The 24,512-nt window shown below is 33.6% G+C and overlaps 3 protein-coding genes across 4 annotated transcripts; 2 read left to right on the forward strand and 1 right to left on the reverse strand.

Moving 5' to 3' along the window:
- Window positions 1-356: 356 nt before the first annotated feature.
- On the reverse strand, window positions 357-24,512 carry LOC148620749 (uncharacterized). Of its 2 annotated transcripts, none has more exons than XM_088574516.1 (11): window positions 24,328-24,512; window positions 19,304-19,520; window positions 8,480-8,543; window positions 4,873-6,268; window positions 4,246-4,434; window positions 3,657-3,836; window positions 3,068-3,232; window positions 2,373-2,725; window positions 1,766-1,859; window positions 1,358-1,440; window positions 357-732 (listed from the first exon to the last, which is right to left on the reverse strand). In XM_088574516.1, the coding sequence occupies exons 6-11, from the start codon at window positions 3,823-3,825 to the stop codon at window positions 643-645; spliced, it is 954 nt and encodes a 317-aa protein (XP_088430642.1). In that variant the 5' UTR covers window positions 3,826-3,836; window positions 4,246-4,434; window positions 4,873-6,268; window positions 8,480-8,543; window positions 19,304-19,520; window positions 24,328-24,512; the 3' UTR covers window positions 357-642. The 2 variants fall into 2 exon arrangements, with proteins under 2 accessions (XP_088430642.1, XP_088430641.1); XM_088574515.1 differs by having other exon boundaries at window positions 19,295-19,520.
- Window positions 14,117-18,180, forward strand: LOC148620750 (stromelysin-3-like). The gene is made up of 6 exons (XM_088574517.1): window positions 14,117-14,186; window positions 14,616-14,741; window positions 15,442-15,621; window positions 16,858-17,000; window positions 17,448-17,599; window positions 18,084-18,180. Exons 1-6 carry the CDS (start codon window positions 14,117-14,119, stop codon window positions 18,178-18,180), a joined length of 768 nt encoding a protein of 255 aa, XP_088430643.1.
- On the forward strand, window positions 21,563-23,567 carry LOC148620751 (uncharacterized). The gene is made up of 3 exons (XM_088573925.1): window positions 21,563-22,083; window positions 22,571-22,734; window positions 23,111-23,567. The coding sequence occupies exons 1-3, from the start codon at window positions 21,759-21,761 to the stop codon at window positions 23,447-23,449; spliced, it is 828 nt and encodes a 275-aa protein (XP_088430051.1). The 5' UTR covers window positions 21,563-21,758; the 3' UTR covers window positions 23,450-23,567.

The raw sequence follows: 24,512 nt of genomic DNA on the forward strand, positions 1-24,512 counted from the left end.
TTCTGCAAGAAACACACTGGGTCGGAGGAGCAAAAAAAAAAAACATTTTAATTTATTTTTCTAATTTGCCAAAAATTAGGGTAGGAAGTGTCGTAAGACTAAAAATAAAAAAAAATACTACGGCCTAAACTTTGATAACTCTCCAACTTAATTAACTGAATGCCAATGTTTAACTATGCCAGGGGTGTTACTCTGTAATCTTGTGTACTAAATGTTAACACTAACGCTTATATATATATAAAACCTATAGTGTTTTCTCTCTAGCTTCTGTTAAATACTTGTATGTTCCCATAAGTTGTTGCTACCAGGAGCTCGCTGGGATTTACAACTCAAGATGGATTATGTAATGAATAAAGTAAAAAAAATGTTTATATTTTATACAAAAACGTATATCAACACAATAACAAATTTAAATATATACTAATGAAAGAGAAAAACATGAAGAACAACCACATTCCGACCATTCAAACTTTACTGTATAAGTGCTTATGTATGTTCGTTCCTCTTTGACTCATTATAATCTTCAAATCGTCATTGAGTGCCCTCTAAGCCATATATGTCATCATAGTGTCACTCATCATAGCGTTCCTCGCTTTAAAAATCACAGTAGCCGTCAATAGCGTCACTTATCATAACGTTTCTCTAGGAATCATAGTAGTCGTCATCCGTCTTGCTGCTGTATTCAAACAAGTCATACTCTTTACGTTTTCGGATGCAGGGATAAAATTTGACCTAAAATGTACAATTTGTTGTTTAAATACTAACCAAAATTTAAAAGCTTTTATTAGTAATTATATGGACTAATAATTGCTTCTGATCAATTGACTTTATCAAATCATATATTTTTTAAAAGCAGTTGAAAGTTTTTTTTTCTGTAAAAAAATATCTGTTTTGTTCACTCATAATCTGTCGTTATGTAGTTTCCTTCTATCATGCTTTTTAAAAGTCCCTCGTGCTATCTAAAGAAACCACCCAGTGTTATTCGTTTTTTGTGGCAAAATTTCCTCATACAATGAATTCACGACTTTGGTAATATTGTTATCATATTTGTTAATGTCTTCTTTTCCTTAGGAAAATTCTCTGATCAGTAATAACAAATGCAAAGAGGTCAATATATCTTTCTTAGTGGAGTCCGAGTTGCGCATTTGTTTTTGTTACTTTGTATGTATGGTTTTATTTATGTTCTTTGTTGTGTACGTCTGTTTTCCATGTCTGGTCTTTGTCCCTGGATTACATTCTTTTGATTACCACTATAACCTTGGTTCCCTTGATTACTCTTTCTTAGTTATCACCACGACACATGCTGAATTTATTGAACATACATTTTTTTCAAGGCATTAAAAATATCACTTCATACCTCATCAATGAATCCTTTAAAATCACGACAGCCACCTGCCTTTCCTATTACTAAAGGATTTCCATTTTTGGCTATGCCATCATCTGAAAAAAAAAAAGAAAACATAAGCAATTTGATTAATGAGAAAGAAAAGGATTTGGATATCGTCGAGAACTTATCATTCGTTTATGATGATGGTGAATACACACAGTAATTAAGCAGATTACTTAGCAAATAAACTAAAAAAAGCGAGCCAGACAAGCCAAAGATTTTGGAACGGAGGTTCAAGGTGAAACAGTGGAATCTAGGTTATTGTTGATTCATTTTTGTTCAAATAATTCAAAGTTAACACGTTTGTAAAAAAGTGGGGTTCCAACTTATCCTCCACCTAGATCTGCCCTGAGACAACATGTTTCGTGTGGCACTGACCTGAGAGAACAACAGCTGGTGGCATCTTGTTCACTTTGAGCAGCAATTTTTCATCCTGTCTTGAAAAGCTTACTTTATTCACTTTTTGTGGATTCTAGAGAAAATAAGGATTATATTATTATCTGATATGCTGGACAAAAAAACGTTTATAAGTTTATTGAATTCTCAAACAAAGTTATAATAACCAGCAAACGAGTTATATTTTTTATAAGCTGTGTTTTCCCCAACGATCAGCGGTTAGTGTTAGTTTAAATATGATGTCTTCACCCCATATCTAAAATTCTTGTAATAAAACTTGTTTTCAGTTTGTATTTTTTTTTGGTGTTTCATAAAAATTGTGACAGAGCAGAAAATTAATTACCAACACCACGGATGTCGCCTACTGTGAAAATACTATTGATCGTAGGTATCAATTTTTATGCTTTTGGGGAAAAGCACAAGTTTATGGATCCTTGAATTCATGGTTTTGTTGATCCCGTCATACGTTTTAAAGTTAATAATCATTTTCGTTTAGAATCAATGTCGTGGTTTACTTTACCCGCGAAATCCACGAAAATCGGCACCCCACGAACAACAGTACTTTCACAATATATAGTGAATAACTTACCACGTCGAAAACTTGCATTTTAAGCATGCGTTTATCTTTCTGTATGATGTAACCTTTCACAATTCCAAGAGAGGGTACGTAGGTTATTTTGTATGTTGCTCCGTAGCCATTTCCACCATCATTAGACACCAGGGCCACTTCACCCTTGAATGTTTTTACCATGAATTCAAAGCTTAGCTCAAAATCGCTTTCGAAGTCAACATTGTTCATCGACCATATTATGATTTTCCCGCCTTTATTGAAGAGGGCTGCTTTCCGGAAGATTCCGACATTAGTGTTCGGGACTTGCTGTACACGATTGTTTTTCTCCAGAAAATTACCATTGTAGGAAAAATGGAACATTGGTGAACACTCTGAAAAAGATTTTTATTTAATTCAATATCTATAACTCAATAATATATACTTATGCCAATGCAATCAGTATTTCTTCACGAATTAGACGAATTCAATTGAACATTCCAGAGTGTTATCGCTTGCACGAGTATTCTTTTCTTGTATCTAAATTAATTGATAAAAACCCATAACAAGAACAGAAATAAAATATATGTAATATAAAGAAGACAACGCCAGGAAAACAGACAAATAAAAAATATTTACAGCCTATTAATAAACTGAAACCCCAAACTGAGAGAAAGTATGAATGGAAAAAAATTGGCAAGGCAAAACATTTTTGTAATCAAGAGTAAAATACTTACTGTGACCTAGTATTTTTCCAGGAATTATCCAATCACATGTGCATAAATCGGGACGATACCATAGGCCACGTGGACATTTCATTGACGTCATTTTATAATGACCGTCGTACAGGTAAAAACTATCGGGTTTCCCTGGATTTGGGAATGTTGTTCCAAATGAGCATGCTACAAGTACAATTTAAAGAAAAATATACAGATTTTGGTTTTGACTTCATCGTGAAAAAAATTCATTACATTAAAAAGAAAACGTGAACAAAGAACTGAAAATTTCGAACAATACTACATCTGGTGTGCAGTGGATAAAAGACTGACGTCTCAACAGCAAAAAAGTGTTTTCATAATCAATGCTATATTATACTAGATTGTTGAAAGACCCTTCCGTTAACCTTAAATGGTGTGTATTGGCCTTTATGATGTCTGCATGATGTTCGAACTAAATCGAACACTTTTGCTGACATTAAAAATTATGTTGGGGAATGATTCATCATGTTTAGAAATCAAACTGATAAATGGCAGGGTCGGATAATCGGTATGTCAGGGTAAAAGCAGTGGCCTGTCCTATATTCAAATTTTGAGAGAAGTGACTTACGATGAATCAAGTTGTCCTTGTAGCAGGTTGGGTCATGTTGACATGTCTTCTTGAAACCGTTGTAGAAGAATGCATTTGGGCATGTTTGATACTTTGAACGTCCATGTACACAAATGAAATAACCATAACAACTCTGACCATCAGAATACCGATATCCATCTGGTTTCATTCGACATGGATCTGCAATTTTAAAGATGTTTCAAATCTTTTCGCCTTATTATATTTTCCCACACTAAACGATACATTTTAAGTGAATAATTACATACCTTAAAAGAAAATGGTAAAGTTAAGTATATTTTAAACATGAAATAATGTCATTGAAAATGAAAATATTTTTGATATTTTTTTAATGTCCCTATCGAGTCCAAGCGCGTTTCTGTAGAACATATGTATTTCTGACTACAAACATCTATAAACTGGTTTTAAATAGATGACTTCGATCGGGAGTTTTGATTTCATGGTTTCTACGCGTACGCAGAACAGACCAGGAAATTCATGAACAATGAGAATATACATACAAAGCATAATGGTGCAGTGACCACAAATCAGTGCATTTTCAATTCATGGAATCGAAATTATTGCTACTCACCATAAGGACAGTCTACATCGTCAGCATGAGAACATTCTTCTCCGTTGTAAAATGTTCCAGCAGCACAACTTTGTAAATGAGCTACTCCATCTTCGTCACACTGATAAAATTGATTGCACTTTCCTGGAGATGGCAGATAACTGAATCCTCCAAAGGTAGCTCTTCTGTTGCATTTTCCTTTATTGTCATCTTTTAAAAAAATAAGAAACGATATTTCATAACATAAACTATTAATCAAACAAAGTTAGAATAACATATTTTATTCAATTTTTACTCTAAAAGTGATCATGAATAAATGCATATCACTTTCATGGATTTGATTTTTAAATCCACAACGTACAATTTCATTTTTATTGTAATTAAAACTATATATATATATATATATATATATATATGTGTGTGTGTGTGCATATAATATCATTTTGATATAAAAATGTAAATTAAGTTACATACCATATCCTTTCAATTCATAATAATCATCCGAACGACATTTCTTAAAAAGTATTCCAAGTAAAAATATAAAGCTTGGAAAATTCATGTTATCTTGCCAGTTCCCAGGGACCAAATGAATAAACAATAATTAAAGGTAATAATGTAATTATATGCTATATGGTCCATTTTAATTACCTAATGTGTCCGGCTAGCTTTTGTCCTTGCGCCTTTGTCTGTTGCAACTTCATTTCACCGCTATAACCGATTGTCAAAAGGGACACGGTAAATAGTTGTACTTTAATATTTATTGCGGCAGTATACAAGGTTGTCCACTCTCCGATGGTGTATTACAAATGAACATTACGATAATTACGTACATAGATGGACATTATGCAACTTGATACCTTCATTAAAGGATTTTTTTCGGCACAACGTCAGAATCTTCAAAAAATGTTTTTTTTTTCAATATTATCATTAAAAACATCAGAATGGTTTATTCGCGTTTATTATTGATTTGTATATACATAATATTGTACAAGATATAATACATGTACATGTAGCTGCAGGTCAAAGTGTTTTGTTCATTATCTGACAATTTAAATTACTAATTAATTTCACTCATTTTTCAAAGTATGCTGCTTACATAATGAAAAATTAACCTTGCGATGGTGAAAAACTTATTTTATGAAAATTGGTTATGTTTCTGTCAATTTACCGCTTACCGAGTTTGGTTTATTTAATCACGTAACAAAAGGTCATCTTCAAAGTATTGTACGCAATCGGATGAATATTGCATTAAAAAGGCACAATAGATTATTTGCTTGATATACCAAAGATATACACATTATTTAAATTTATGTGCTTTAAAAATATCTGAAAAGATCATAAACACATATAAATAAATATGAGTATGAATGAAAAATTAGAAGTTCCAATATTTTTTTCAGATTAAACAACCATGATATACTTGGAAACATTTGATCAGTTCTGTACAAAGAGTTTATCTCATTCGTCAAGGATCGATTCCACTTATTTAAGCCAGATGATAATTTTATTTCTTACAGTAAGCAACTCTCGCAACTTCAATTGACATGTATAAAATAAAAGGGTAATTTCCATTCTTTTCTAGTAATTATTATTTTAGGAATGATTGTTACATTTTTTGGTCTACGAAGAAAAAGACTAAATCACGTGGTACACACAAAATAACCCCGCACGGCAAGTTATTTTCAGGCAGGCAACACGGGCATTGGGCTTATTTCAAATGAAAAAAAATATAACAGTCATTCCTTATAACTTAATGTTAGTATAAAATCATAAAAAAGGTTGATGACGTCAAAGTCATATTACGATATTTGGTCTATGATATAGTGGACAAAACATTTTATCCAATCAGAAAGTTTGTTTTTTTCCTGAAATTGAATTAGTGTCACGTATTTGATAATCCTACTAAGTTTAGCACATGCTACATGTATTTCTTTCCAGTTCATCATACACCACGAAATCTGATGTCGCCCCCCCCCATCATCTTCATCAAAAGTTGGCAACATTTTCGAATGGTCTCTCTCAATAACAAAATGATTCCATGTTCCTATAAAGTAAAACAGGTTGAACAATCTTATCGACATTTATATACAGTTTTCCTAGATATTCAAATCTAAAAATTTCAACAAAAATACAGATGGGATCAACAAAGAGCAGATTTATGTCAACTAAAAGCAACAACATGTAACTTTATTATAAGAGAAAAATCAAAGTCATGGCCATTAAAGCTGTATCTGAGACATGAATTGTACAGATTGAAGAAGAACTTAAGAAAAAAATACAGTTTCATAGGCGGGTCCATGATGAAGAGAATCAGTACAAAAGGAAATCAGATAATGAGATGTTTAATGAATGAATATGATAAATTGCCATATTCCATACAATATTTAGCCGACTACGTTACTTTTTCTTTGAAATACGCCCTCACATGGACCCACTCTTGATTTTGAAGGTTCTGTTATCATACTGTTATCTCATTGAAATTTATTTAACTGATTTTTAAAAGGTTCATAGCCACCAACAATAATCATTGGTCATTTTCAAAGTTACGAAACTGTTTTGTCTTCTTCGTGTAGAAAATGAATGAAATCGAAGTTTACAAAATCCTGGAAGGTTATGGGTTAGACAATGGTCGAGTTCAATTTTCATTTAACCGTCATACCTATTTGTGTATAAGGTCTTTTTCACCGAAACGATACGAAAGAAAAAGAAAGCCACGACGAAAATATTCAGGACATGCACTATATACAATCAAACTGCAGAAACGTCAACATCGAGCGGCCTTGGATATACTGTGGAACAATTCTCTGGCTTAAATCCAAGTTGGACATAAAACATTATAGTTTTTATGTAAATCTGACCCGAAAACTTAATGAAATGTAAGACATTTCAATTGAAGAAATATATATCTTTTTGAACGGTCCATTTTTAAAACACCTGTTCCAGAAAAAAAGCTTCACACAAGAGTGATGATCCGACAATTGTCAAACCTTTGAAATACACATTTTCACGTAGAAATCGCAGTACTCTGACCTTAATTCTTTATAATTTCGCAAATAAATTAACATCTTCAAAAGAAATTATTTGGTATGCAACCAAAAGTTCACCCTCTACCGCCTTTGGTATTCAGACTGATTGAATAAACTCAATATAAATTTTAATGAAAATTCCTTAACAAAATATTGTCAATTCTTCTTATTTGCAGAACTCATAATGCAACTTAATAGGGTTTAATTCAACATGCTGTGTGTTATTGGCATTTGAACCGCCAAACATCGTTGCCCTTCTTGACCGAAAGAAAGACTTTAATATATAATATATTGAGATTGATATGTTATTATTCAGATCTGTACTACTTTGTTTACTGATTCTTGCTTTGTTTGGAACTATATATATTGAGAGTGTCAACACCTCTAAGTTTTCAAGAGCAACTGTAAGTGTTTTATTAATATAACGGTGAATCCAAAGGGAGGGTCCCAGGAGTTCCCTTTTTCGGATATTGTGTTAATATTGTGCAAAAATTTGTACAATCCTCTGCTTCTGGATCGGCCCCTGACACATCAACAACGATTACTATATAACATTCGATTTTTTGGGGGTAGCAGGTGCGGATATCATGACAACGTTGCCCTCTGAATAAACCCTGAATTCGTTTATGATGTAATCAATATAAAGATTAGATTGCTTTTTGTCGAAGCAAGCTATAGCATCATAATCATGATCATTACTAAATTGAATGAATGTCCTTTGATTAGTTAAAATTTTAATTACAGAACTATGTATTTTGAATTATCATCATATTTTATTGTGACGAAAGTATATTGATAATTAAAAGAAAATTTTAACTTAAAGTTTTTGTTACAAAAATAAACTTCTCTTTCGTCCCTCTTCAAAGTAATGAATCAAAAAATCAAATTTACGAAACATAATTACGCCTTGTTAAAAAAAAACAGTGAAATTTCGTTATCAACGATGTTAGAACTGTCAAATTTGCATCTTTTGGTCGTTCCCTCCGCGGGACTCGAACTCGTACCGCTGTGACATCTATGGCAACACCGCCGACACTAAGTCCAGCGCCCTAGAATATATCAGTGGGTAACTTCTGGAAAATCGTAATTCTACACCGAGTCAAACAATAAATACTTCTCCACTGGGAATTATGATGTGCTACCCATTGCCTGATTCTTACACAGAATGTTATTTAAACTCTTACTTTTCTGCAATTAACAGGTATTTCTACAGGCATACGGGTACCTACCTCGGTCAACCGTCCCAACGAGAAGGGAAGTGCGATCCGCCATTAAGTAATTTATTGTCTAGTTCTGTAAAAAACGGATATGGCGTTTGGTTATAAATATATACAGAATCATGCAGTCACAACGATATAACAATGACGGAAGCAAAGAAGAAATGAAGTTTTAAAATTCCAATATTACACGCAGACAACCAAGAAAGTAAACATCAAAACTACAAATAAAATTTAGCAACCACAATCAAATATACTGTCATAGGAAACTAAACATAAATGAAAAACTCGAAAAACCGAATTATATGAAAATAATCCTTTTAACCAAAAAGTTTGTGTCATCATTTGCCTTTGGAAACACCACAGCCGTTTATGACATGTCCAGTAATAGGGTCAAGCTGTGAATGACCGGGTGAATTTCTGTTATGTAGCTATATCATGTCTATACTACCATATCAAAATTGCAGAAAAATGGTTGACTATTCCAGTGAGATTTACAGGCAGATTTACTTCTTTTTTGAATGGATTAAATATTCAAAATAATTAATATGATTTAGATACATAAAGTGTAAGTATTTGTAAGAATGAGGCAAAATGAGAAAAAGCAGGAACATGCATGTCAAAAACCCACCAATCTGACAACATACGTTCACTCAATGATGTTTTCTATATTTGAAAAGACCTTTATGTGATCTCTGCATCACTGGCTTTGCTCAGAAATTGTTCAATAGAATGTAAGAAAATGAGGTTTTTGACAGTTATCAACCCTTGAAACGTTCATTATCAGTGCATTTCGAATTGTAAATCAAAGGTCCAGCATGATATGGAAAATCTTATCTGTTTTCCTTGACTCTGATGGTGCAATTAGTCAAATTACACTATCAAAATGATGTTTTTTTTTTCATACCATGTTTCACTCACTGCCTGATTCTTACAGGGACTGACACTTAAATAATACATTTCTTTTATTTTGTATAAGTAAATGTTTTTTTCCTTTTTAAGTGTATTAAAATAATTTCAGAAATTCAGTAATAATTTAAATAAATCATTTGTAGGGTCTTCCAGGAACACTATGATATCCCTACCACAGGCAAATTGAACAAAAGGACCATTCGACTTATGAAGAAACCGAGATGTGGTTTACCGGATACAAGGGAGGGCAGGAAAAGGAGGTCTACTAAAGGTATTCATTTCACCACACACAGACTGCATTAGAAAATGACCCCAACCGTTTACTAAATAACCGAGTCTTAGCATATGTGTTCTTAAACTAAGTTCATTTCAGTTCTATTTCAGCCAATTTTGCCTGTATTATTATTTTATTTAAAAACATTCGCTTGCATAAGTGGAAGCATTTCCGGGTATGCCTGTAAGTTTATTGGAGATTTACTGTGCATGTAATTCGATAACTACATGTATGTATCTACAGGCCATTTTACCATACTGAATATTTCAAAACTGACTTCTCCCGACAGGCTTCGTTTATATGAGAATTCCATAGTTGTTGTTCAAGAACAGATGACCCCGGCTTAGTGTAATTGACCGAAAGACTTGTGGCTTTTAAAAATGTTTTTATATATATTTGAGACTAGGACAAAACTAGGCTCCATGAATGCACTTAGGTCACGTACTGATTAAATATTGAGTACAATTTAATACTTTTATTTCGTTTGAAGGTTCAATATTCAGCAATAAATGAAGACAAAGAATTTAAAAAAAAATGTGATGCACACTTAATAACCCATGTACTGACTTATGTTCAGCGTGCATCACATTTCAATTTCATTTCGATTTTCAACTGAAAGTTAAAGAACACTGCGATTTTTAACGTCTCATTCAAGCAGAATATTGTGCTTACTGACCATGAAACACAATCACTGCAACATACAGTGGCGGACGTAGAGTGGGTTAACAGGGTGGTGCTCCCCTTTTTATTTTAAAATTTGTCATCTTTATGTGTAAAATTTACAAAAACTAGCAAATGATGTCCTGGCACCCCTATTTTGAGAAATCATGGCTGGTACCCCCTTCCACTTTTTCAAAGTGTCTAAATCCAGCCCTGACATACGTAATGAGTGATTTATAATGTTACGCTGGTTGGCTTTGTTTCTGGTCCTAGGATTTGAGACGCAGTGGTGCTGAAACTGGAATGGCGCTTAATAGGAGACTCTTAAAAGGTCTGAGCTAGTCCAGACTAGTCCGACATATCAGGCATTTTTTTTAAATCTAGGACTTAGCAAAACATAGCAATTCTTAAAACAATCTTACTTTTATGGTCATAAAAATTTTGAGTGTTTTAGGAAATATAATGAATGTTGAATTAATTCATTTGAAGTCTAAAGAGTTTACGCGCATTATGCTGATGATTTACCCAGAAACAACACTCATCAAAATTAATTGAAAACTGAGCACTAGACTAAAGCAGGGGCTGTACCAGAAATTAATAAAAGGGTGGGATTTGTAAACGAGGGAGTTCCAGGCTAACTGCTCATTTTGCCCAAGTTTTGCACAAAATTAATACAATTATCCAACAAATTATGGGAGACAATCCCCGGACTTCCCCTCCCGCAACCGCATGGCTATTTTTGCAAGCTTCCGCTCAGCCATAAAGGTGTCTGGCCGTATGATTTTACTTAAGGGTTATATAAAACAAGTTTAATTTTCAAAGTTACAACTAATGCAAAATTAATCAGTAAGAAAGGCAATGACCAAGAAACAAACGAAATACACCCCCCTACCAACGAGAATTGTGATGACTATTGAACTTAACGCGTCTAATGCGTCAATTAAGTTTCTGTAAATTCATTTCCAGTCGTTTTACAAGATTTGTGAGATTTTATCTAAAATGTTTGTTTTTTCATAATTCGACCTCACAAATTGCAGATTTTATACGACAAAAATGACATGAGATCTGAAACAGAACTTTAAAATGTGACTTTGAGCTTTGCTTATATTTGAGAGACTATTTGTACTCAAGACAACTGGGGCTTGTTTTTATTTATTGACCAGGTTATGCAAGGATTAACTTGGTCGTGAAAACAATCCTTTTAATTTAATTTCTAATCGATTAAAGTCAACAGTACCAAGTTAGTGGAAGGGAAATAGCATATCCGGCCCAGATGAGAATTTAAATTATTATTGAATAACGATCCCGTTGATAATGCACTACCGTGGAATATGCGAGATTTTTTTAGCACCTGCTCTACGCTAGTGTAGATACATGTTAGTTAAAAAAAATCACATCCAAATTACGAACGTCATTTCTGACAAATTATTCGATCTTGGTCCATTCGTTATTTCAGAACCCCCATCTTATAAAGGATTTCGCTTTAAGAACTGCGTAGGTCGAATTTTCAGGCATCAAGGTTCATCGAATCATCATAAATTATTTTTCAATCAACTGCCGAAGAATCTTAATGTCTTTCAGGATGGAAAGATCGTGTTGTCACATGGGGTATACTTAAAGGGTCGAGAAAGCTATCCAAATACCATCAAATGTAAGCTTGACATTATATTCTTGTCATCTGATATTCTTATTCCTCTGAAAGCTGTTAAACTAGAACAGAAACTAAAAAAATAAATAAAACAGACAAAAAAGCACCACCCACATAATTTTGCTTTTTAACATTTAATTGTATGTTGTTGTTGACCGCCTAAAGGAAATGTATGAATTAATAGAAAAGGGGGGATATTTTTTTTAGAAAGGACGCCGTCATCTAGTTAAGTATATAATTTGATGTGAAATGAGCAATGGGAACTCCTCAACCTTTCTAGTTACACATATGAAAAACATCGGAGGCACAAGGCGAAAGAATCTGTCCGGAATTTGACCGATCCGATATTAAAATTATAGATCGGTCTAATTCCCGACAGATCCTCCGAGGTTTTTCTTGTGTGTAGGTACGAGAACACAATTGATTCCCCTTGGTTTTCGTTGTATTACGAATATAGTTCCAACTTTGGTAGTAGGTACCTTCCACATTTTGTCATATTTTTTACTGGAAACTTATTTGTGGAAGTTTTGCCTCTAATTGGTAGAAAATAGGTTAAAATTACTTGGGATTTTTTTTCATTACTCGATAATGAATAAAAGTTGTGATTAGGTTCAGTGGAAGAAGGTTAAAATTTAGGACTTATAACTCGGTTCATTCGTCATGTTTACCCCATCTCCGGGTTATATGTATTAATTTCAGAAAATGATGGTAAAATATTCTACAATTTATGTATAAAATCCAGTTTGTACATATCTTTAGGCTAGAGAAGTTTTATTCAGTTTGCGCCGGTGGAATTTTTTTTAATCTGCTCAAATGTGTATATTGAAATACACTTGGAAATTAATTGTGGTCTCGTGCCTGTAACTAAAAAGGCTGAAGTGTTCTGATTGAATTTTTACCATTGCTCCTCGCTTCGCGCCAAAATTCGTGACAGAGTTATTGTTCTTTATTTCTAGCGATATCTAACCAATTTTTTTCAAGAAGAAATTCTCTTTTCTGCATCCGAGGTTATTTTTTAGTATAGCGGAAATGGCCGAGTAGTTCCGATTGATGAAATATGAAGGCAAAATCAGATTTACCTCCCTTTAAAAGAATGCATTATTTATGCTTTCCATTGAATTTCTGTGCCAATAGAAGAAAGGTTGCAAGAAGCATTCAAGTAAAGTTTGATACTCTGAAGCATTATTAACAACATACTAAAAATATAATCAGCAGACCCATTAATTACCCTCGCATGACTCCTATGATTGACAGTTATTTGTCTACTGATCTAGCACTATCCAATTTCGAATTAAGCATAGAAAAACAATATTAAAATCATGTAGCACTCTCACACATGTAAGTTTACTAGTATTAAAAAAAAAACTTCTTCAGTGTTCTAAAATTAAAAAAAAATAACTTTGTTCAGTTGGCACAATAATTGAGTTTGTTGCTTTGGAAAATAGCACATTTATACCGTTTATTACTTTTAAGTAGACGTTGATGGCAGAATTTTTTTTCGAACTCAATTTAAGTAAAGCTGAACATTTACCATTCAATTCCAGAAAAATATTTCAGAGAGCATTCGGAGCATGGTCCGCCGAGATTTCCCTCAGGTTCCGCTTCGTCACAAAGAATCCGCAGATAAAAATACAGTTTGTTTACGGTGACCATGGAGATAACAATCCCTTCGATGGCAAAGGTACACCTTTAACAACATTTGGCAGCAAGAAACTTAACTATCAGTCTTTGTAAGGGTCAGGCAAAATTTTTAAATTCTGAAACGTGCACGTAAAAAACAAACATCAATTCATTGGCACGTGGTTATTTTAAATGATCCCCTGAAATCATAGTGACCATCATTTTTCATATAGTTATATATTTATCTTATTACGGGTCAAAGAGGGTGTCACTTTTTTCTAATTGTTTCAGTTCTGTGTCATGATGAACATAAAAAATAATTTAATGTTTGAAAAACAAATGTTTCTCTATGTTTATATTTGGTTGAGGTCATACTTTGGCCCATGCCTTTAGCCCAACGACTGGAGACACTCATTTCGACGAAGCAGAACCTTGGAGCAGGACAAGAGTCGATGGCGTTCCACTTCTTCCGGTCGCTATACACGAGATTGGCCATGCTATTGGTCTAGGACACACGTATGGACGTGGAGACGTTATGAGCCCGTTCTTTCACTCTAGGGTTGAGCTTACAACAAATGATATTCGGCATGCGAGTGCAATATATGGTAAGTTATTTAACATTAAAAACAAAAAATGCGTACAACATGTGAGACTCGCTTTCGGTTTTCTCACTTCATTCATGAAAGCACATGGACTTATTTCAAGATTTTAATTACCATACCGGTATACGGTAAGAAAAATCTCGAAACTGCGCAACCGTCAAGTTTTGAAAGGGAAATGGTGGGAACGTTAATAAAATACTGAATATAGTCCATGGATAATGACTATAAACAAGAAAAATAGACAACTCAACAAAAAATGAATCAAATCAAAATAATGCGCACATATAAAAAAGTAAATGAGCAACCCTCACTTACTATGTTACATAAGGTTTGGTAGAAAAAATATTTCAATGGTATTCATGTCTTTAAAAGCATGTCGACCATGCTTCATTAAATGCAATATACACTGTATCAAATCATTTTCTCATTAAGGTGGTAGAGGAAGTTACCAGAATGACTTCGTAGCATATGTTAGAAAGTTGATGAGAGGAAAACCCAAACCAGATCATGTTTTAAAATCTACCGAACTGTGTAAAAACATTCGAGATGTAGTTGTAGGTAATGTTTTTGAATATAACTGTATTTATTTTATGTCGTGTCATCATTGAAATTGACAGAAACTATCTTGACTTGATAAATAGCATATATACATTAATCTATTAAATTCATATACTTCGTGTATTTCCCACATAAATATGTTATAAATTTTACGACTTAAGTTATTTAAAGTGGTATGTTTGATGTCATAAAAGATTTGAACGAAATAGCTTACATCGGCAATCATGTCAAAAAATAAATATAAGTATTGAAAAATACTTGCAAAATTTACAACCCGCGTTTCTCCGTCATTGGAATTATTTATAGTTCAGTCAGGTCTTTTCTCTGAATCGCAAATAAAAGAAAAAATCACAACATGCATAAAAAAATCTGGTCAAATAAGGCCATATGATTAGTTAAAATGCTAATACTCATGTTTTTGAATACAAAATTTTAATGAAAACAGTAGAGGATCAAAATTTAGTATCAGAACGGAACCACAAATGCTGTATAAAAACACGTTTATTCCTGAAAAAATGCCGATATTTGCCCATATGGTGTTCGAAAAAAAAACTTTACACACTTATTTTACCCCTTTCTGGGCATCCGATTATATGGTCTGTAGTCATGCCATCAAGACAGCAACTTTGCTACCGTCTTAGACTAGCATCGTGATATCATCCATATTTAGAAATATCACGCATGTTTCAACTGTTTGCAGATATCAGATGGAATGGTTACATCTTAAGCAGTAATCAATTTATACCGCTAGACCAACCGGAATTCAGCAAACCTAACGCATTGAAGACATATTCACTGTCTACTATTTGTCCTGGAGTGCCTCCTGAAGTTGATGCCGCAGAGTATGTGTCATTCCTAAAGAAACTCTATTTCTTCAGAGGTATTTTTTCATTATATTAATATAAGCAAACATAATATCACCAAATGTTTTGCTATTCAAAAGGGAAATCGAAAGATTTATCAAGGGAACCAATTGCAAGATTCTAGCGGAACTCAAAGGAATGTAATCCAGGGGTAAAGACCAGACATGGAAAACAGACACACACAACAAAGAACATAAAATAACCAAAATAATACATACAAAGTAACAAAAGTAAATGAGCAACTTGGACTCCACTAAAAACTGGGAGCAAGAACTAGGTGTACCGGTAGGGTAGGTGTCCTCTGCTTTTCTAGAAACACCCGCCGAGTTACTCATAAAAAGTCCAGTCCATGATAGACGGAAGGTGAAAGGACAACTATGACATGTTAAAAAAAATCAGTTCTCATGATGCAGATGGATATACCATAACGATCCATGAGTTCCTGATGACGACCATAAAACATCTGTAGTGATGACTTTAACCTTGTAGCAACATAACCCTGTTCCAGAAGCCTAATTGTAAGAAGTCTAGCGCAGAACAAAAAGTCTGCGTAGTAACGGCAATCTTTGGCATAAGGCATAACGTATGAGTTGTGAACGCAGATGCCACAGATGAAAGAAAAGTCGACAATACGGAATAAAAAGTCGTCGTAGTTGTCCACAGTCGTATAGTTTGGTAAATAGTTGAAATTAAGAAAAACCGCAGTAAGATTGCATTGAAAATGAAAACAGACAAGTTACTCTGATAAAAGTAAGTGTTCTCTGCATTCCTTGGAACATCCGCTTTGTAACTTACATGGGATTAGAAACAAGACTTGTTTTTTTTTTTCATTTCGTGGAAAATCACATGCACTGGTTTTTGTAGCGGCCTTTTGAAGAAATTAACGCCCTTCTCCAATTATATTGTAATTGTGGGTAAAGTAGTATCAATATTGGCAGGATTTAGTATGATACCGTCTTCAAGTTGCGATCGGGTAAGAAATTTTGAAAAAGAAAAATGCACTGCACTGTGAAGAAGAGTTTCATTTTAGTATGAATTGTATTTAACTTGTTATTATTCAAAGTATTTATTGTTCAGGAAATTATCTGGTTCTATTCTCTTGTTGACATGATAGAAAAGGAAATATCATATCAAGTTCGTGGAAAAGTAGCTAACTGAAAGTAAAAATCTACTAAGAAGATTGATGATCACAGAAATAAGTTGTTTTACCCACACGGGTTACAAACATTTAACACCGTGGTGTATTTTTTCAGGCAATACAGTATGGCAGTGTCAGTTCGACAATTTTCGTTCTGTTTCCGATGTCACTTCATCAGACTCTTCCATGCCGTGGCGCCCCAGAGCTGCCGTAATTGTGCCTAACTGGGGCAGACAGAAAAGGCTATACTTATTCGATGTAAGAATAATTGAAATTATTTATCTCAAATATGGAATTTTTATGAAGTCAAAAGATTCATTATAAACGGTAGAGAGATTTTGAACAAGAAGTGGTCAAGTTGGGACCATATGAAAAATCAACCAATGACTATACCAGAGAAACAACAGATCATATTTATGCAACATTCTATTATTTTTGTATGAACTACTGTGAAATGTTGATTTACGAAATGACAAAAACCCAGGCTTCTGCTTCCTTGCTTACTCTACCATTAAGCTATGATAACCTCCACTGAACGAAAAGTGAAAGCAGTATTAACTTCGCAAAAATTAGGAAATCAGTTTTCGTACATCTATCGTGAACAAGTCGTTTGCAGACTACCGCTTCATAGGTAAGTCACAACAAAAAAAACTCTCACACACACAAACACACAGAATCAAATATTCATCAAAATGTCTAATGCAGGATTACTATTATTGGGAATGGAACTTTGGTCGGAATGACGTCGTCAGGAGCAGTAGACTACGCATACAAAGATACTGGAGAGGGGTTCCGGATGCACCAGACGCCATTACTTATTGGAAAGATGGTTATATTTATTTCTTTAAAGACTCTCAGTAAGTATAATCATGATCCGTTTGAACAAATGAAACATATACAATCACGTGCGCTTACATGAATACTGGTGGGTATATAAATATCATGAACTGGTCCATTCGTATTGTGAACCAAATGTAATAAGCATGCATACGATTGTAGTTCGAAAACTTTTAGAAACTTTGAAATACCTTGATTTTGACTAGGTTACTATGTTAGTACCGTGTGTTTTGGAAATAATCTTCTAGTATGCCTAAATCTGCAGATTTTTAAAGACATAGTTTTTGACAGACGCGTATATAATCATCAGCAGACCCGAGATACATGCATGGACTTGTTCACAGTAGTAATATGCAGCCTTCTAGTACCACTTGATAGCTATAGCTACGTATTGATAGTGTAAGCCCTGGAACATGAGACGAATCAACCTCCCTATCACCACACAAAGCCCCATATATTTGAAAGATGAACATGCAGATTTTGCTCATTTGTGTAAAATTTCAGATACACAAAAGTTAATCCTAGAAGACGGAAAGCTTTACCGGGATATCCAAAACCAATGCCGGTTTCTTGGATGCACGATGTATGTTCAACGACTTGAACCAAAATGGTTGTTGTTGATACCGGTTTATTTCTTAACTATGAACCTGAATGCAAAATGTAAATTCCTTTCGTCGTTATGAATGTTTCTTCCTGTAGTTTTACTTATAAAACAGAATAAATACTTATTTTAACCGTGTGTTGTTCCTTTTCTCAGAAACTGTGACGTCACAATCAATCCAATAAAATATTCGATTAATCAAAATTTCTACTATAGGAAAATAAAAAAAAATTATGGCCTAGACAGATGAAGTATTGGATTATACAGCGGGGATGGACAGAGGGTAGTAAGTCCTCTTTTCCTCTCCTATGTTCAACCCCCTTTTACTTGTTGAAAAAAAAACACACACACACAAACTTTCACCCAGTTTCTCTCCCACCTTGCTTTTCGACCCTCTCACTCCCACTCCACCTTACTCCCGGGTCAATCTGGTACTCTGGTCCTTTTTAAAAAAATAAAATAAAAACACCAAATTATAAACAAAACATAAGTTCTGAGGAGAAAGCCGGTGATTAGTAGTTCAGCAGAATTTGGAAAGGCTAAAAAGAAAACATTTCACAATCCGTATCTGATAAGATTATTTTCATTAGCCGAATATTTGTGAAATAATGGCAAATAAACTCTGTATTATTTCGACTGGTCAGAAGTGTTTTTGTTTGATACTTAAATAAACTAGAATTTTTTTCTAATGTAATTTTATTACGTAACTTAAAGATAAATATCTAAATTCGAATTAAAAATGTTTACAAAACACGATTGTGATAAAGGCGCTATCTTACTGATAGAGCTACTTGTCACCTTTACAAAATATTCTTTACTCAGCGCCACTTTGTGCGAAATGACCTGATAAACCTTGTTAGAATAGGTAAGGACTACTCGAATAGCCTATTCACACCTCGTTCTTAATGTTAAACTTGTTTGACTAACTGAAATAACAAAATAAATTTTAAAAGTAATCGTGATTAATTAATCTGCTAAATAATGTCCTATCGTTAATCTTGTTTGATGCTAATACCTGACTGATGGGATTAAATAGTTTAATCTAATCCTCATTCTTGTGTAGACTAGAAAATACTACCCACCCTCCATATTTTCAGTTCTTCTGAGCACGTACTTTTCTTACCCTGCTCCTAGACTTATCCTATGGTTGAGGTCATGTGACTTGAACAAATTCAATTTTCATGCCAAATGCCACTTATGGGTCTTCGCCATCGATACGTTACTTTGAGTGGTCTCTTGAATGTTGATGCCTTAGAGGAAGCTAGCTATTCCTCAGTTATACAGAATCTAGCTTATTGTTCGCTGGCTTATTGTTCACTAGTTTGAGCTTGGTTACAGGACTAGATAATAAAAAATAGATTAGACAAGTTTAGTTGCTAACTCCGGCACATAAGGGTGCTACAAGGGCAATACAAAATAATATACAGACGAAATGGCAAAACAATATAAGTAAAGACAACAAAAATTAACATGAACACAATGCAACAGAAAAAGATACCACCTTTTACCATTAAATCCGATCCACTTCGAAAGTTACTAAAATTATGCAAAACCAACACTCATAAAATAACCAAGAAAATAAAAACTACAAAAAAAGATGGAAAGCGACATTAAACGGGCAATCAAATCCTTATAACATTTGATGTGTAAATCATCTCTGTTATATTATATGAACGAGTTGTCCTTCAACACCCCTCCCCTCCCCAACAGAATGCGAATCTCTGGTTATGTAGGTATCACTCAGGTGTGAAACACAATGAAGATGATTTCTCGAGTATTTGAAGGCAATAATGAGACTCTTTGATATGTCAAAATATCCTTGATTTTGGCCTCTTCAAGTGTCAACTGTTCCACACTTTGGTTGATGCTTATGGTAGCTTGATTGCTTAGAATTGTATATTAGACCTGAATTTTCGTTTATTTTTTCTTTGGAAACCTTATATCAATGTAACATTGGCAAAACAATACTCATTGCACTTGGTGTTTTGGGTGATTTTGTTTTAATTTTATTGAAGTATTTTTTTGTCAGAATGTTTCGTTTGCTGGCTATATATTGCAGATACGGAAGTTTACAGTCCCAAATTTAATTCGTATAAAACTGCATAAACATCATTCGCAATTCTGCATTTTAATCTTGAATAAAAAAAACTTAATTGTTATCCCATAATGATTACAATAACAAAATCTTATCCGGAAACAAAATTAATTTGTCACTAACTGTTCATAAATGTCAATTTACGCGTCAATCTAATGAACATTTTTAACCGATATTCCAAGTCACGATTTTGACGCAAATCAGTAACGAGTCATAGAGTGCACATTTATGTTTTTGTATTGTTATCTAAAGCCAAGTTAATTCATTAATTAGGTGTCATGGGTTAATTAAAATTAACAATTGGACCTCTCGCAAGATGTCTGCGATTGCAATTAGCTGTCTGAGTACTAAGGGCATCATTTCACTATTGCAAAATTATGGAACTTGTCTCATAAATAATTAATAATTAAAAATCTCGACATACTAATTTGATATTTTTTAAATCTGTACTTGATATATTGTTTTCTGATAAAACGTGAATTATTACATGATTTTTACTTACCATTTTCTTAATTATTGAAAACCTGCAGATGTAAATGTGAGCTGAATATGAACATAAACTTGTAGGACCTTTATATTCAATAAATATAAAGACCATTGTTTTCCTAAACAGGGAACGAATTTGTTTTTCAATATTAGAATGTAAGAGCTATATGTATGTAAATCTTTTCCTTAGCAGATTACTGTCGCAGTCTTTAAAAAAAAACAAAAAAAGTTTGTCTTTTGTCGCAGTTCTTAAAAATGACAGGGAAGCGAAAAACAAAGAGACAGAAAAAAAACGAACAATTTTAAAGAAGATGACTGTTCTGTGATGATAAGCATCGTAATTTTTTTTTCTTGCTTTAAAGTTAATTATTTCGTAAATGGGAACATTATTGCTCTTTTAGCAAATTTTCATAATCTAACAAAATCAAATTAGTGCCCTTTGTGGTAAAATGTATAAAATATGATTAAAATCAAACGTTACAAAAACATCAAACAAAACTGTTGTAAAGATAAAATTAAGTTAATCTAATAAAAATTAGAATACTGATTAAATTTTACATGTGATACAGAAAAGTGACGATAATATTGCTAATTGGACTATTGTCTGAGGGCTTGGGGCGACAGGTGATAGAGTGGGCTTATCAGTCACGATAATCCAGACTGTGAAAACATTCTTATAATTGTAAATAATTGTTATGCAGTTCTGATAATTAATCTATAGTTAGGTATTTAGTTAAAACAACATATCTTTAGTAGATAAGTCTACCCGAATGTCCTCCCGGGGGTAACAATGGAAAGATTAACACCCCTCTCATTAAGGACGAATAGAAATCCAGAATGTGTCAAGTTCACCTAAACGGTGTTTACGAAACTGATCAGATTAATTAGCGGGGGTATATATACCAGATTTGACATAATTCACTCATTCTACAAATCGGTAGTTCACCAAACAGTGGCATTCTCGGATTACAATAGCGAACTCATTCACTAAGTCAAAATGTTGGTTTTGGAAAGCAATAAGCCGAAGAAAATGGCATTCACCATCGAAAACTTAGCGAAAAGTAGTAGAGATGACGGTTTTTCTGAGACATCGATCACTTTTCCAAATTTGCCACCAATCGGTCTTGCACCTAGAATACAAATACTGGATAATTTTACACCTGTGAAACTTCAAGCAACTGTTGCTCCAGTGATGAGCACTCCAAAAACACAGACCAAACGTAAGAGGAACCATTCTGAAGTATCTGATACCGAAAGTACCAGTTCAAGCAGGTCAAAGTTCAGTGAAGAAAGTTCGGAATCGATTGGCAATTGTTTGTCAGGTACGTAGTTAGCTGTTCAAATACGTTGTAAAAAAAAAACAACAAAAACAACAAAAGAATGAATCAGGAACATGTAATGGAGAGAATATCTTAGCTTATAAATAAAGCATTGGTATAAATACGAAAATACAAATCATAATTATAATCATAATAATATTGCACATTTCGATGTGCTATACACCTGTTTCAATTGGGAGAAATCTCTCATCAGCAGCATAAGTACGCAACTTGTATATCTGGATCAAACTTTAAATTTCATAGATCCAATACAGCTTGTCTTAACTTGCAACAATGATCATATTCTGTATATAAACCGAAGCAGAACCAATGCAAAATCTTTCAAATGCATGGTATAATTTGAAGTATTAGATATGATTTAACAGGCAGCAACTGACTTAAGTATTTTAGTCATTCAGTTCAACACTAAATAATACTGTTGACAAAGTATTTTGATATACTAGTAACATTGTAACTTAATTTCTTTTAGATTCAGAAGATGGGTCAGACAGTGCTGGAAGAAGAAAGAAAGCCAGAACAGCGTTTACTAATGAACAGATTTGCGCTTTGGAGAAGCGATACTTGACACAGAAATACCTACCAGCCAACGAACGCAGCCACCTCGCTGAGAAGTTAAAACTCTCTGATCAGCAGGTATGTACAATGCATATAATTCAGAAATTCAAAATTCCCATAATTAAAACAGAAACAGTGACTTAAAACATAAACAAAAAAAAAAATTAAACAGTGATCCTAATGGGCTTCCGTACTTGGGAGACCTTTATTCCGTTGAATAGAAAAGATCTGGTATGGCGAAATGCAACAAATGCACAGACGAAATTAGTAATGTCCTGAAATGACCTAAAGCAGAGAACCAATCACTAAAATGTATTACATAAGTTTAAAGTAATCAAAAAATTTCACCAGAATAGAAATGTTTTGCAGTGGAAAAACGTTCCAAAGTGTATTGTTAATTTTGGGCAGAATGAAAACGTCACTTCTTAAATAACTTTTTACGAAATATTTCCAGGTCAAGACTTGGTTCCAGAATAGAAGAATGAAAGAAAAGAGACAACAGAGAGATGAGGATCATTCTAGAACATTCCTGTTACCGACAGGTGGTGTAGAAATCGCACAACTGGTTGCTATGGGAATGCCCTGTCCTCCTCCACACAACATTGGCGGTGCTAATTTATTCACAATGCCTGGATACTTTGATCCAAAGAAGATGACGTCAACACCTCAGCAGATGTCACCCCTGTCAACGCGCCAAATCCCTTCACCGTTAGCATTCTACGGGTCACCATTCGGATCACCATTCGGGTCATCCATGGAGAAAAGTTCTTCGATGTCGGGACATTCATTTTAAGTTATATGTGAGAGGATTTCATTAGTGCTCAATGTTTTGTTAATGTGCCAAATTTGTATAATGACATGCTGTTGATGTTCAATAATGTATAATAAAATTTGAAAAATTGTTTTAAGAATGTGCCATCCTTTATTGTTTTGATGATCCCGACGAGTAACTTTACAATAAAATTCCCAAAACACCAGCCTTTTGTATACTGGTTCACGTCGTAACAAAAAACTCAAACAAACAAACAAAACAAAAAAGGCAAAAACAAAACAAAATACGTAAACAAATGTTCATTGGACAAAAAGAGTCTATAGAGATCTTTGTTTATTCGCATTGGATGATCAATGTCACAAATAACATATTTTATTGAACCCGACACCTTATAAAGAAAAAGCATAGTTTAAATTATAGCTGTAGAACATGTGTATCTACATATAAAAAAGCTAAGACCGTAAACACACTATTCGACATCACATTTGGGTATTTATATCAAGAGAAACCTTGCAGGTATAATGTTAGTGCAATTCTCGTTATTACTCCTGATAATGCTCATTGGTCTTAAATGCTATAAAATATGCAACAGAAAACAAATAGAAATATAGCCCATGAGAAAACTAAAGATGTGAAACAACAAACACAAGGCATAATAAAAAAGATCAACGACCAAATTTAAACTGGCATAAAACCATTACACGGACTATAAACCGAATGTCAAAGAACTAGTTATCACTCAACTCTTGGGACAGACCGTGAAATAACGGGCCGAATTCAAAGACTGTGCTGCTCACCGAGAAAATAACCTGAAAAAAAATCCTATTGAACTCCGAATAACCACACCATGCAAAGGGTTTAGAAACAACGATAAAATGCTAAAGACCGTCGCAACTTACCTTTAAATGGTCATTGGCCATTTTCTGAGGGATAGTGAGTCCTTGTGGGCGTAAGAGGACTATATATCATCACAAATAAATACGTTCATTTACATCCTATTTTTTGCTTGAAATCATGAACATTAATTTGCGGTTTAATTTTAAATGAAATTGTCAATATCTTCATAGATTTAATGTGTATCAAA

This window comes from Perna viridis, chromosome 3, assembly GCF_037379345.1.
Source record: "Perna viridis isolate PV_CMFRI_1.1 ecotype Kerala chromosome 3, ASM3737934v1, whole genome shotgun sequence".
Lineage (NCBI taxonomy): Eukaryota > Metazoa > Mollusca > Bivalvia > Mytilida > Mytilidae > Perna > Perna viridis.